This window comes from Pseudophryne corroboree, chromosome 10, assembly GCF_028390025.1.
Source record: "Pseudophryne corroboree isolate aPseCor3 chromosome 10, aPseCor3.hap2, whole genome shotgun sequence".
NCBI lineage: Eukaryota > Metazoa > Chordata > Amphibia > Anura > Myobatrachidae > Pseudophryne > Pseudophryne corroboree.
In genome coordinates, this window is record NC_086453.1 from 103,988,999 (window position 1) to 104,002,459 (window position 13,461).

The 13,461-nt window shown below is 45.4% G+C and overlaps 1 protein-coding gene across 6 annotated transcripts in view; it reads left to right on the forward strand.

Annotated features, from left to right (window-relative positions):
* LOC134966154 (germ cell-specific gene 1-like protein) overlaps positions 1 to 10,682 on the forward strand; it is a 104,663-nt gene extending 93,981 nt beyond the window's left edge. For all 6 annotated transcript variants that reach the window (XM_063942688.1, XM_063942684.1, XM_063942687.1 and 3 more), the window contains 3 exons: positions 4,888 to 5,040; positions 6,603 to 6,714; positions 10,294 to 10,682. In XM_063942688.1, the coding sequence (XP_063798758.1) occupies positions 4,888 to 5,040; positions 6,603 to 6,714; positions 10,294 to 10,624 (596 nt within the window). In that variant the 3' untranslated portion in view covers positions 10,625 to 10,682. The remainder of the gene's footprint in view (positions 1 to 4,887; positions 5,041 to 6,602; positions 6,715 to 10,293) is intronic.
* Positions 10,683 to 13,461: the final 2,779 nt, after the last annotated feature.

Consider the following 13,461-nt stretch of genomic DNA (forward strand, 5'->3'; position numbering starts at 1 on the left):
AGGAGACAGCAGGGTTTGTGTTTGTACTGTGGGAATAAAGGTCATGTGGTAGTATCATGCCCAGAAAAGCCGGAAAACTTTAGGGCCTGAGGGTGATGGGAAAAATCCTGTCAGGCCAGAAGTCAGAATTTCCCAAGAAGACTTTTATCATTCCGGTGACCTTGAAGATCCTCGGTCAAACTGTCAAGACTGAGGCCTTTGTGGACAGTGGGGCCGACGGGGTTTTTATGGACCGCCAATTCGCCCTGGAACACTCTGTTCCCTTAGTACCCTTGGCATCAGAAATTGAGATCTGTGGGTTAAACGGGGAACCATTATCCCAGGGTAAAATTACCTCTTGCACTAGTCAGATTTCTTTGTTTATTGGCGCCACACACTCTGAAAAATTGTCCTTTTATGTGACTGTCTGTACTTTTGCCCCATTGGTGTTGGGGTTACCCTGGTTAAGAGCCCACAATCCTCAATTTGACTGGGTCTCTGGGGAGATTCTTAGTTGGGGTACTGATTGTTTCAGGAGTTGCTTGAGCCTTCCAGTCAGGCTTTCGCAGCTAAGTTTGCCAGGATTGCCAGGATGTTATGCAGATTTTGCGGATGTGTTCTCCAAAACAGTTGCAGAGGTACTACCTCCCCATCGCCCCTATGACTGTGCCATTGATTTGTTGCCGAATGCTAAGCTTCCCAAGAGCAGGTTGTACTCCCTGTCACGTCCTGAGACTCAGGCTATGGCAGAGTACATTCAGGAGAACTTGGCTAAGGGATTTATCAGACCTTCACAGTCCCCAGTTGGGTCGGGGGTCTTCTTCGTGGGTAAAAAGGACGGTTCGTTGCGACCCTGCATCGACTTCAGGGAATTGAACCGTATCACGATTAAAAACTCATACCCACTGCCTCTCATTTCGGTCTTGTTTGACCAGCTTCGTACTGCCACCATTTTTTCTGAGATTGACCTACGCGGTGCGTACAATCTAATCCAAATAATAGAGGGGGATGAATGGAAGACTGCCTTTAATACCCACTCAGGGCATTATGAATATTTGGTGATGCCTTTTGGGCTCTGTAATGCCCCGGCAGTCTTCCAGGACTTCATGAACGATGTGCTCAGGGAATATTTGGATAGATTCTTAGTTGTATACTTAGATGACATCCTAATCTTCTCCCATTCCCTGGAGGAACATCGGAAGCATGTACACTTAGTCCTCCAGAAACTCAGAGACCACCGGCTTGGGGCGAAGCTGGAGAAGTGCGAATTTGAAGTTCAGCAAATCGCATTTCTAGGATATATTATCTCCCCAGAAGGTTTCCAAATGGAGGGTTCCAAGGTACAGGCAGTCCTGGATTGGGTGCAGCCCACTAGTTTGAAGGCGCTTCAGCGTTTTCTGGGCTTTGCGAATTTTTATAGACGATTTATCGCTGGATTTTCGTCTATAGTGGCGCCCTTGGTGGCACTCACTAAGAAAGGGGCGGATGTTGCTCACTGGTCTTGTGAGGCCAAAGCGGCTTTTGCCCGTCTCAAAAGGGCATTTGTCTCGGCCAAGGTGCTGCGACACCCAGATCCAGAGCGTCCTTTTGTGGTGGAGGTGGATGCCTCTGAGATGGGTATTGGGGCAGTGCTCTCTCAGATGGGGGTGTCTGATAATCGCCTTCATCCCTGTGCTCACTTTTCCCATAAATTTTCGCCTGCCGAGATGAATTATGACGTGGGTAACCAGGAATTGTTGGCTATTAAGGATGCACTCGAGGAGTGGAGACACTGGCTTGAGGGGGCTAAGTTTGTGGTCTCAATTCTCACCGACCATAAGAATTTGTCATATTTAGAGTCAGCGAAGCACCTCAATGCCAGGCAGGCATGATGGGCTTTGTTTTTTGCTTGCTTTAATTTTTTGATAACATCGCCCTGGGTCAAAAAACATCAAGGCTGATGCGCTCTCGCAGAGTTTTGCTCCAATCCAGGAGACCACCGAGGAGCTATTGCCCATTGTGTCCCCATCATGTATTAAAGTGGGCATTACCCAGGACCTCTTGTCATTAATCCTTAGAGCACAGGAGCAGGCTCCTCCAGACCTTCCGGTAAGTCTCTTGTTTGTGCCTCCTAGGTTAAGACAGCGAGTGTTCCTGGAATTCCATGCCAAGAAGTCGGCAGGTCACCCGGGTATTGCCAGAACTCGGGAGTTGCTGTCTAGGGCGGTGTGGTGGCCCTCGGTGGCTAGGGATGTGGATCAGTGGGTTCGGGCATGTGACATCTGTGCCCGAAATAAAACTCCTAGAGGGGTTCCTGTTGGCCCATTACATCCACTCTCTATTCCATCTAAGCCATGGACCCACATTTCAATGGATTTTGTGGTGGACTTGCCCAAATCCTCGGGGATGACAGCCATCTGGGTTGTCGTTGACAGGTTTTAGAAGATGGCGCACTTCGTTCCACTGGTTGGGCTGCCATCGGCCAGACGCCTGTCTGAATTATTATGCTGCATGTTGTGCGCCTCCACGGGTTGCCACTTGATGTGGTCTCTGACCGCGGATCCCAGTTTGTGGCCAAATTCTGGAGGGCATTTTGTGCCGATCTCCAGATTTCTGTCAGCTTGTCGTCAGGCTACCATCCGCAGTCTAATGGGCAGACTGAAAGGGTGAACCAGTCCTTGGAGCAGTTCCTCAGGTGTTATGTCTCCAAGTGTCAGACTGACTGGGTTGCTCATCTGTCGATGGCGGAGTTTGCCTATAACAACGCGGCTCACTCTGCTACAGGGATCTCTCCCTTCCTTTGTGTGTATGGGTATCATCCTAAGGCCAATTCTTTTGACCCTCTGGACTCCACACCTGGTGGTTTCTCTGTGGTTTCGGTCCTTAGGGGTATTTGGAGGAAAGTGAAGAAAGCCCTTGTGTCTGTGTCATTAGTGACCAAAAGGGTTTTTGATAAGCGGAAAAGACCCTGCAGCTTCAAATTAGGAGACTTCGTCTGGTTGTCCACCAAGAATTTGAAGTTGAGACAGCCATCTCATAAGTTAGGCCCCCGGTTCATCGGCCCTTATAAGATCACCAAGGTTATCAATCCGGTTGCATTTCAGTTAGATCTGCCCCGTTCATTAGGTATCAATAAAACATTTCATTGTTCCCTTTTAAAACGGGCGATTAGTAATCCTTCTTCCAGTGGAAGACCTTCCCCTCTTCTGATACGTGGCCAGAGGGAGTTTGTTGTTGAAAGGATTCTTGACTCCAAGATGGTTCGGGGTCGGCTGTCATTTTTGGTGCACTGGAAGGGGTATGGCCCGGAGGAGCGGTCGTGGGTGCGCAGTTGTGATCTTCATGCCCCCAGACTGATACGCTCTTTCTTCTTGCAGTTCCCCGATAAACCCGGTGGTAGGGGTTCTTTGACCCATCGTCAGAGGGGGGGTACTGTTAGGGTCTCCTGCCCTGTGCTGCGACGTCGTCATGGCAACCGGGAGGCAAGTGCTAGCGGAGTAACCTGAGCGCAGCTGATACTCCGGTTCGGGTCTTTTGCTGTGCAGTGGTTACAGGCTCTGTGCACGGCAGGGGATCCGGTGCTGGTTTTTGTGCTCACAGTCTGTGAGGTCTGAGTGGGGCGTGGACAGCACCTGCTATATAAACCCTCTTCTCAGGTTAGGCAGATGCTGCTGAATCTTTGTTGGTTAGTTAGTTCCTGAAAGTTAGCTAGCACTGTGTAACTTTGTATTTGCTTGTGGCTTACTGCAAATAGGCCTTGGGATTTGGTACTACACTCTGCCAATCCAGACCTAGCAGTAAGACTGGAGTCAGTCGTTTAACCTGCTGGGGTTCGTTTGCTACTCTGTGAACCTAGCAAGTTTGCGGCTGTATTCTCAGACTTGCCTGCCAAAATCCTTTCTCACTGTGCAAGGTGTCCAGGTGTCAGTTTAGTGGCAGTAAGCTGAACCGGTGCACTGCAAGTGAGGACTAGGATTGTGGAGACTCTCCTTGTGTCTATTATTCCATCTCCGACCAAGGAGTTTACTGCCACACCCGTTGGTAACCCTTTAGGGTTTTGCTGTTGCCCTTAGCAACAGCATTTCGGGTTCTCTACATATTAAATCACAACATCTCGCTTCTTTCCATCTGAGCATTCCTAATACTAGGGAGACACCCAGTTTCTTAGCCTTTGGGCTTCTCTGTTCACTTTGTGTTTATTTTGTTACTCTATCACCTTCTGTGTATGTAATGTCATATTCCCCAGTCTGTCTGTGAGTTCATTTGTTTTGCATCCCTCTCCGTTCAGACACCAGTACATTCCTGCTGGCACTGGTGTGCATAACACTTTCACGGATTCTTTGTGTTAACGCCCATTAACACATCAAGTTAATGTGCATTAACAAGGGGCTCGGGTGAAAAAGGGGCTGGAATTGAATTGCCCTGGGCATTAAAGCCTGATGCTACCACCCTAATTTACCACGGGTAGTTGAATTCTCCAAAAAATGTCAGTGAAAGTAGAGTTAAATAAAGCATTTATGATGACCATAGTTTGCAAGTTATACATTGGGAAATCGGAGTAACAGATGGTCCCTTTTTGGGGAGACCAGATGCACATTGGCATCTGTCCTAGATTGCACATGCCTAGAACTGGTCATCTCTAACATGAAGGGATTTAACTGAAATGAACCTTGTTGGGAGTGAGCATCATAAATGTTGCAGCTGTCACCGTAATCCTCACCTCCTCTGGTGTAGTCTGACCTGCCGCCATAATTACATAATGATTAATATCACAGTGTATCAGCTTAGTTTGTTTATTAAAGTCAGTCATGGTAAAATTAGAAGGTTTGCTGCTAATACTCTCCGTATGTATAATAAGTAATAATATTGGAGATGAGTGAGAGAGATTTACCTCAAAGCAATGGAGTCCCTGCTTTCTGTGTGTTCCAGGTGTACTCTGGCTGTCAGTGATCTCCGAGTTTCTGTACATCATCCTGCTAAGCCTTGGCTTTCTGCTTATGTGCTTAGAGCTCTTCACCTCTAGTAACTTCATCGATGGCCTGAAAATCAATGCGTTTGCTGCTATTATAACAGTGCTCTCAGGTAAGACGTTCATGTGTTTGTTGTATGACAGGTAATCACTTTCTATTTAACATTTCATTTGTGGGTACTGAAACACAGCAGCTACCGCATTTTCCAATACATGGAATATAGGTGGTCATTCCGAGTTGATCGCAGCCAGCAACTTTTTGCTGCTGCTGCGATCAACTAGTCCACGCCTATGGGGGAGTGTATTTTAGCTTAGCAGGGCTGCGATCGCTTGTGCAGCCCTGCTAAGCTAAAAAAAAATTCAAGCAGATGTAGACCAGCCCTGGACATACTTACCCTGTGCGACGATCCCTGCGATGCTGGAGCCGGCTTTGACGTCAGACATCAGCCCTCCGTTCTGCTGGACACGCCTCCAACGCTCCGGATCCGCCCAGGTACGCCTTCTTCCTGTTAATCTTCTGTGAGGTCCGCTCTGTGGCCGCTTCCTTCTTTAGACGCGACGTAACGTCGCTGGGCTAAGATGCGCACTGCGGCCACGTGCATGCGCATTCTGCACCCATTTGCACCGCAGCGATAAACTGCTGCATGCGAACGGGTCGGAATGACCCCCATAGTACATTGTAAAGTTGTTTTAAGGCTTCGTTTTGACAATGTAATATCATGCTATCCAGAAAATATTATACAATCATCAAATGCTGTATTAAAAAAAAAACACTGGGCAATAATTGAAATGGGAATAATAATAATAATAATAATAATGTTATCATTCAAAGGAGAAATATCATCTAAATTATAGAACAATTGATATGTATGTATAACTGTCAATAAAGCATGAGTGTTTATACTTATACCAATAATAAAATAATACATTGTGATCATAGAGAATGGGTGCATCCATTGAAATACATCTGCTCAGTGTATAAATTTGATAAATTCATAAAGAAAAGTAGGGGTTGCCAAAATCAGTACATTAAGGGGGAGATTTAGCAAAGCTTTGAGAGAGATAATCTTCCAACCAATCAGTTCCTGTCATTGTTCAAACACAGCCTGTAACATGACAGTAATTGGGAGATGTACTAAGCAGTGATAAAAGTGGAGACGTTGCCCATGACAACCAAATAATATGTCAATGCTGATTGGTTGCCATGGGTAACTTCTCCACTGGCTTACTGCTCCACTTTTATCACTGCTTAGTACATCTCCCTCTTAGTATCTTATTGATTGATACTATCTCTCTCCAAGCTTTGATACATATGTCTCTATCTCGCATATCCTAAGACTCCATACCGATTTCCCCCCTCCCCTATCTTTACTGTACTTGCGCAGATAGGCACCATTTATAATACATGTCACCAACTGTTGCCTATTGCTCACATGATTTGCCGAACATGCCGAGCCACAAGAACGCAAAAGACCTGTGTTACACTGCCAATTTTTTTAATTTGCTTTAAACATATTATTCATTGTACATTAAAGCATATGGGATGCTCTGTGTGTTGTGTACTGCTTAATAAAATTTGCGTGAATAAAAAAAAACCCAGGAAAAACTAAAGTACAAATTGTATATATTTGTATATATATATTGAAGATAACAGAATACATTCTGTATTCACTAGGTCTCCTTGGCATGGTAGCCCATATGATGTACATGACCGTTTTCCAGGTGACTGTAAACCTAGGACCCAAGGACTGGAGACCACAGACTTGGTATTATGGCTGGTCTTTTGGGTAAGTTGCCACCAGGAGTTAAGATAGTGGTTTTTAAAAGCAAAATGCATTGTTCTTCTAAGACAGTACCTATTTGAGTCTTCAGTGTGTTTCATTTGAAGTTGGAGGGCTAGTGTACATACTACTTGTGTTATCTTGATCAAAATCACTGCTGCCACATAACAGAATTATGGGAACAGGTCAGGGAAGAAGAGATAGATTTGGGTGCCATCACCAAAGTGGTGCTTAAGAATAGATTAGATGATTAGTTCCCCTAGGGTGGAGACATAAAACATATAAAAACTACATATGATCAGACACAGAACCATGGAAATCCAATGGATGGACAGAAAGGAGAAGCTGGAACAAGAAACAGAAAAGGAGCAGTTGGGGAGGTAGGAAGAGAAGCCGCAGAGAACTGTGCTACAAAGGCCAAGGAGTGATGAGTGTGTAGGAGAGAGTGGTCAGTGTGTAACTGTAGAAGGTGGCATGGAGATCAGAAGGATGAGCATTGAGCGAGTGACCTTTAGACTTAGCAGAGAGATCGTTGGTGATTTTAGTGAGGGAGGTTTTGGTGGAGTGCAAGTGATAGAAACAGATCGGAGAGAGTCCAGGAGGGAGTGAAAGGAGAGAAGGCTTGTGAGACAGCTATATACAAGCTGCTTGATTAGTTTGGGGATGAATATGAAGAGAGAAATTGGTCTGTAGTTGCAGAAAGCAGTTGGGTCAAGGTAGAATTTTGAGAATAAGTGGCAGTGAGTAGGGGAGAAGTAGCAAGCCTTGATTGCCCATTTATTAATAATCGCATTTGCATTGCAATCCGGGCCTGATATTAGCACTCAAATCTCATTTCAGTGTGCATTTATAGCGACTTAATGTATTACTGTTCAGCCGCAGGGTTTTTTTGGGGATATGCCGCAAATAATGATAAATGGGCCCATAGGATAATGATGACAAGCTGCCAAAGCAACCAACCAATCAGCTTCTGTCATTTATCTAGCACAGTCATTGAAATGACACTTAGGAGCTGCTTGACTGCACTGGGCAACTTCTCCACTTTATCTCGCTTCATGGCTTAGTACATACTGCCCATGGTGTTTTATAAAATGATTAGAATATTCCAGGGGATGAGCAACATGTTAAACTGGATGAAGAGCAGAGAAGGTGAGGGACTGACACAGTCAATGGAGTAGTAGGTAGAGGGGGAAGAGATGACAGAAGATCGCTGAGCTCATCTATAGACTTAGGAGGGGACAGATGGAGTTAAGGTTTACTGGGAGGACCTGCAAGTGGGACCTGTAGAAGGAATATTTTTTGACAGGATTGTGTCAATTTTTTTGGGGGGGGGGTGGGAAAGTCAAAAGCCATAAGATAGGATTTTAAAAGAGAAGTTGGTCAGAAGAAGGAATTGAAGATGGCAGAGAAGTGATGGCTGTTGGATGATAGTGGTATGGGGCACATCTTTAAGTAATAGATCTTTTGGAGTGCCCCAGTTGGGGTTTAGCATTCCAGAGGCTGTGAGTGTTGGCAGAAGCAGACATGTCTAGGGCTAAGGTAAAAATGCAGAAACGGCTAGGTTAGGAGGGAATAATACAGGATGTTTGGTGATGGAAGAGGTGGAGAAAAACTGAAGTAAAAAACAGAATTGTAACTAAGGGTGTGCAAGAGGTGCTGCAGGGCTCTGTGGGTTGCCCCATGGTCCCTGCATTTGGCTACCAGGATGCCTAGAACAGCACTCTGCAGCCAGGATCTGTGCTGCAGCGCCAATCTGGAGCGTCTTTCAGATGCTCTGGGCAGGCAACCTGCAGTCTCTGCAACCCCCCCCGAGCATTCTGAGGACTCTCCAAGCAGTGCTTCATTAGGCTCCACTGGTGGCCATACCCATTTATGACATCATCACACCGGCAACCATGCCTCCTTTGTGCCGCTTTTGGTCAGGGGCATGGCCTGCACAGGGCACCCATCAGCCCTGTTACGGCACTGGTAAAAAAGATTAAGTCAGTGAGTGGGAAGGGGGAAGATGGGATAAAAGAAGGGTCAGTTACAGTGGGTGAGAAGAAAAGAGGACGAGAATATATGTTTGCTGTCAGTGGCTTTATCAGTCGTAATATGGAGTTATGATAAAGAAGGGTAAATCATACTGTAAAATGAAGTTAATGGGTATCCGGTCATTAGGTCGACATGCATTAGGTCGAAATGGTCTTTAGGTCAACGTGGACAAAGTTGACATGGAAAAAGGTCTACATGAGTTATTCACATTTTTTTTTTCAACTTTTTCATACTTTACGATCCATGTGGACTACGATTGGGAATAGTAACCTGTGCCGAGCAGCGAGACCACTTGCCAGAAGCTCGCGAGCCATGCTAGGGGATACAGTGCACTAATTAGGGTTCCCGGTCTCTTTACAAAGAAAATGACACCAAACAAATGTAAAAAGTAATGTCGACCTTTTTCTATGTCGACCTAATGACCGTGTCGACCTATTTCAGGTGTCGAACTAGTCACTGTCGACCCTATGATCCACACCCAAGTTAATGAGCCAGACACTGGTGCACACTGGTGCACTGTTCTGGAAGTGCACCAATGTGAACCAGTAAAAAACCTGCTATTCTATTCGTACGTAAAATGGAGGAGTCTGTTACACACATTTACAAATATCTGATAGGCCTCTCGCCACGCAAATGTTCACCTGCTAATAGACTGTATATTGGGTCACATGTTCATGTGGTTCCAAAAACTTCTATTTCTGGCTAGAAAAATGAGCAAGGTGAGGATGATGAAGTGGGATGCAGATTTATGGAGGAAGAAAGTATTATAGAAAATGGGCTACCGTAGCCAACAGAAATAAGATATGGGGTTCCTGAGTGGTGGGTATTTGGAGAGTACTAGGGGATGCTGAGATGGATGAGGGACTAGGGAGGCCAATACCGGGCCATTTTTTCAATCCCAGGTATCAGGATTGAAAATTGGTCAATCCCGGGATTCCCTTTTCCCTATGTGTCCGCCCCCTCACCCCGCCCACATAACTCACCATACGATGGGGGAGGGCGGGTGGGAAACATCCGTCTGTCTCAGCAGATGACGGTGATCGGTGCAGCGTGACGTGCGGGGGAGCTGGGAGGAGGGAGCCAGGCAGCATTTGAGCATCCTGTGGACGCCAACGCTGCCCGGCTTAAAAAAAACAAAATGTGCCTGATCCCTCTATTCCGGGCATTGGAGCTTCCAATTCCGGGATTGAATCCCGGACGTTTTTGGGCCGAAATCCTGGAATCATGCCGATCCCGATATTGGCAACCCTATGAGGAACTAATTAGGGAAGTGTGTTGGAAGGAAGATGTAGTAGGAGCAGGAAAGAGCAAAAAGTCGGCCAGCATCCCGCACATTCAGTGATCTCGGACTCCATTACATCCTGCTGCATATATAAAAACATTCAAAAACAAATAGTGTGAGTCTTGTGTTTTGAAAGATTCTGCCAAAATTATGAATATAGGTCTAAAACATTTTCCTTTAGATCCATCACTCTATATGATTTCCTCACAAAAACTGCGTAAGAGGAAGTACTACTGTAGATAATGTTATTTGTTTCTTATCCCCAACAGTCTGGCCTGGCTGTCCTTCACCTTGTGCATGTCTGCTTCTGTCCTCACCCTCAACACTTACACCAAGACCATCCTGGAGTTCAAGTACCGTCGAAGGATCTTTGAAAAAAATGTACGAGAATGCAATCCTTTCCTGGACTCTGAGATGGTGCGTTTCCTCTGGGAGAAGTACATCTTCTCTGTCAGTGGTACCCTTGAAGACCCATTGAACTGGCACAAGGGATTTGGAAACCCCATTTTATTGGATATCGACAGCATTACCGATCTGCAGGGTGCGGGGAAGGAGGAGGAAAGAAGTGTAGAAGTAGAGGACGATGGAGAACAGTGTTAACACAGACACACTACATCAAGTCACCAATGTATATCAAAATAAAAGCTTAGTTAAATGATCCTTGTTTTGTTTATTTGATTACATAAAGTACATGTATTTATTGTGATGATAATGTAACAATATGTGGTCAGGACAAAAATGAAATCTATAAGGAGCATGAGAGGTACCATCTTCCCATTTCATTAATCTTTCATAGTGAAAGGCCTTTTTTTTTTTTTTTTTTGTAGTTATCGTGCAAATAAAAAAATAGTTTGCAAATTACAAGATTGCTTGGTTACATGTCACTTAAACAGCACACAGACAGATGTGTCTTTACACATCTTGACTCAATACGCCACACAGCTGGAGATGCCTGGTGTGAATGAGCTGACAGGTCCCATGCAACTCATTGTTTACTAGGAAAACTCTGTAGCTTACCATTTCGTATGCAGATACAACCGCGGCCGCACACAGAATATAGGCATGACGGACATAATTTTATTTAGCATGAGCTGTTTGTGTGTCTTATTCGCATAGCAATGCAAAAAAGATGCATTTTACTGGAAAACTTTGCACAAAAGACGCTTGACGCTACCAAGTTACGGCATGGCATGGCGTGACTAAAAGGGCTGTTTAACATACCAGAAGGCTAGATGTAATTGCACACATCTGTATGTGACGAAACGTACAATATATTTCTCTGACATGGATCAGAGCGATATATCGTACACAGGGCGCACCCCTGATCCATTATTCCCAACCATCGTTCATTGAATTGTCCCATTTGATGTGCTGCACATCTAATGGGACGATTCCATTGTCAATGCGTGTAGTTACATGGTGGTGCAGTGTATTGTTGCCTCGCTGGGTCGCAGTAATGTGTATACCCAGTTTAAGGAAGGAAAGCTAAAATTCCATATCTAGCTGGGGCATTCTGAGTTACTTATAGAGGATTATCTAGTTAGTACTTGTAACATCACTTGTGTGGCTCATTCTGCTTAACCGATGTGACCACTGGTACAAGTAATTTAGCTTCAGTTCCCAAGGAGGTCTGAACACCTCGTCTTTCAGACACAAACTCTAAGTGGGTTCTGGCACTACACAGATAACATCTGCCAAGCTGATTATGCCAGAGAACACACTTGAGGACCACATGGAGAAGTAACCGCAGCATCTCTAAGTTACTAGGAGGATATGTGAGGAGGGAAAACAACAAAACCCAGCATCCTTGAGTGACAACAGTGCTTACACTACGAAACTGACCTCCTCACCTTCTGTGCAATCCCCTTCTCACTACCCCACCGGGCCCACACCACCTGCAAGTGGGAATGCATTTGGATTAGTCAAACAAATTGGCACACTGCAGACATTCAAAGTAAGTCCTCTTGGTCCAATAAGAAACTTTTTAATTTTAATTAAAATAGTACCACCAACAGGTCATGTTTTCTAGATTTCTGTAATCATGCACAAGTGACTTAATCTATATTGCAAGGTGAGCGATATCCCACCAGCTACCACAGACAGAAATTCTCAAAACATGTTCTGATGTGGATACTTGACGGTTGAGATTGAGAACCACTGGTCTATGTAAAGATTAAGTGCCTAGGTCTTATGTTTGGTTTACCTCTAACAGGGCACTTCATCACAAGGGTAACCGGACTCCAGGTCGACACCAATTGGTCAACACACCTTAGGTCGACGCCTGCAATAGCTCGACATGGATAAAAGGTCGACATGAACAAGGTCGATATGAGTTTTTCAGGTTTTTTCATACTTTACGATCCACGTGGACTACAATTGGGAAAGGTAACAGTGGAGTGAGGCTCCGTGCCCGAAGCATGGCGAGCCATGTGAGGGGACACGGTGCACTAATTGGGGTTCCCCATCACATTACGGAGAAAACAACACAAAAACCCCCATAAAAAACCCATGTCGACCTTTTTCCACGTCGACCCTGTTTATGTCGACCTTTTGTCCAGGTCGACCTAAGGTGTGTCGACCAATTGGTGTCGACCCTGAATCCCAGATCCATCATAAGTACACTATACTGGTAGAGAAGTATGGTGGCACCAGCGTAATGCTATGGAGATGTTATCCTACGTGCCTGCCATGACGCTGTGTACATGTCATCATGGTCCTGCCTCGCTACACAATCATTACCATCACTGTGAAGCGAGGGTGGGCCACAATGACACAATTCAGAGTGAATTGCATATCAAGCCACCCAACCACGTCACTCGGGAAGTAGGTGGTGTCTCCTGGAGACTTGTCAGCTCTTCCAGATGTCCGGGAGAGCCACCAGAGATTCGGGAGAGTAGGCAAGTATGGATGTTACTGTGTTTCATGGACAGGAATCTAATCTATATAGGGGCAAACTGAACGGAGCGAATTATAGGTAAACATTAGCAGATGTGCAGATGGACACAATGTCAATGTTTACAAAGCTGAGCGATTGTCAGTGTCTAAGTCACACTACACATGTGCCATGATGGCATTCGCAGTGAGGATTTACCCGCAACGTGATCGACAGTTAGGGACCATTGTGGGAGGTAACAGGATGTGTTGGCTAAAATGCAGGAGTGTTGCAACTGTTTTTGGGGCATGTTGTAGATTACAATTGTGATCCGGTTTGCAGACAATATGGTCCTGGCATCTCAGTTACGACGCCCATTCTTTGTAGATATAGATCAGAAGCTCGATGGTCACTAGACCTGCGACCGATGGCTTTGTCTTTGTATGCAAGCGGTGGATCTAAACGCTGCCAGTGCCAATACAACGCCCAGCAGCTGCAACATTTGCATATTTTCATGCATTAGCTGGGTACATATTTGCAGCTGTAATTGCATTAGCGTACATCT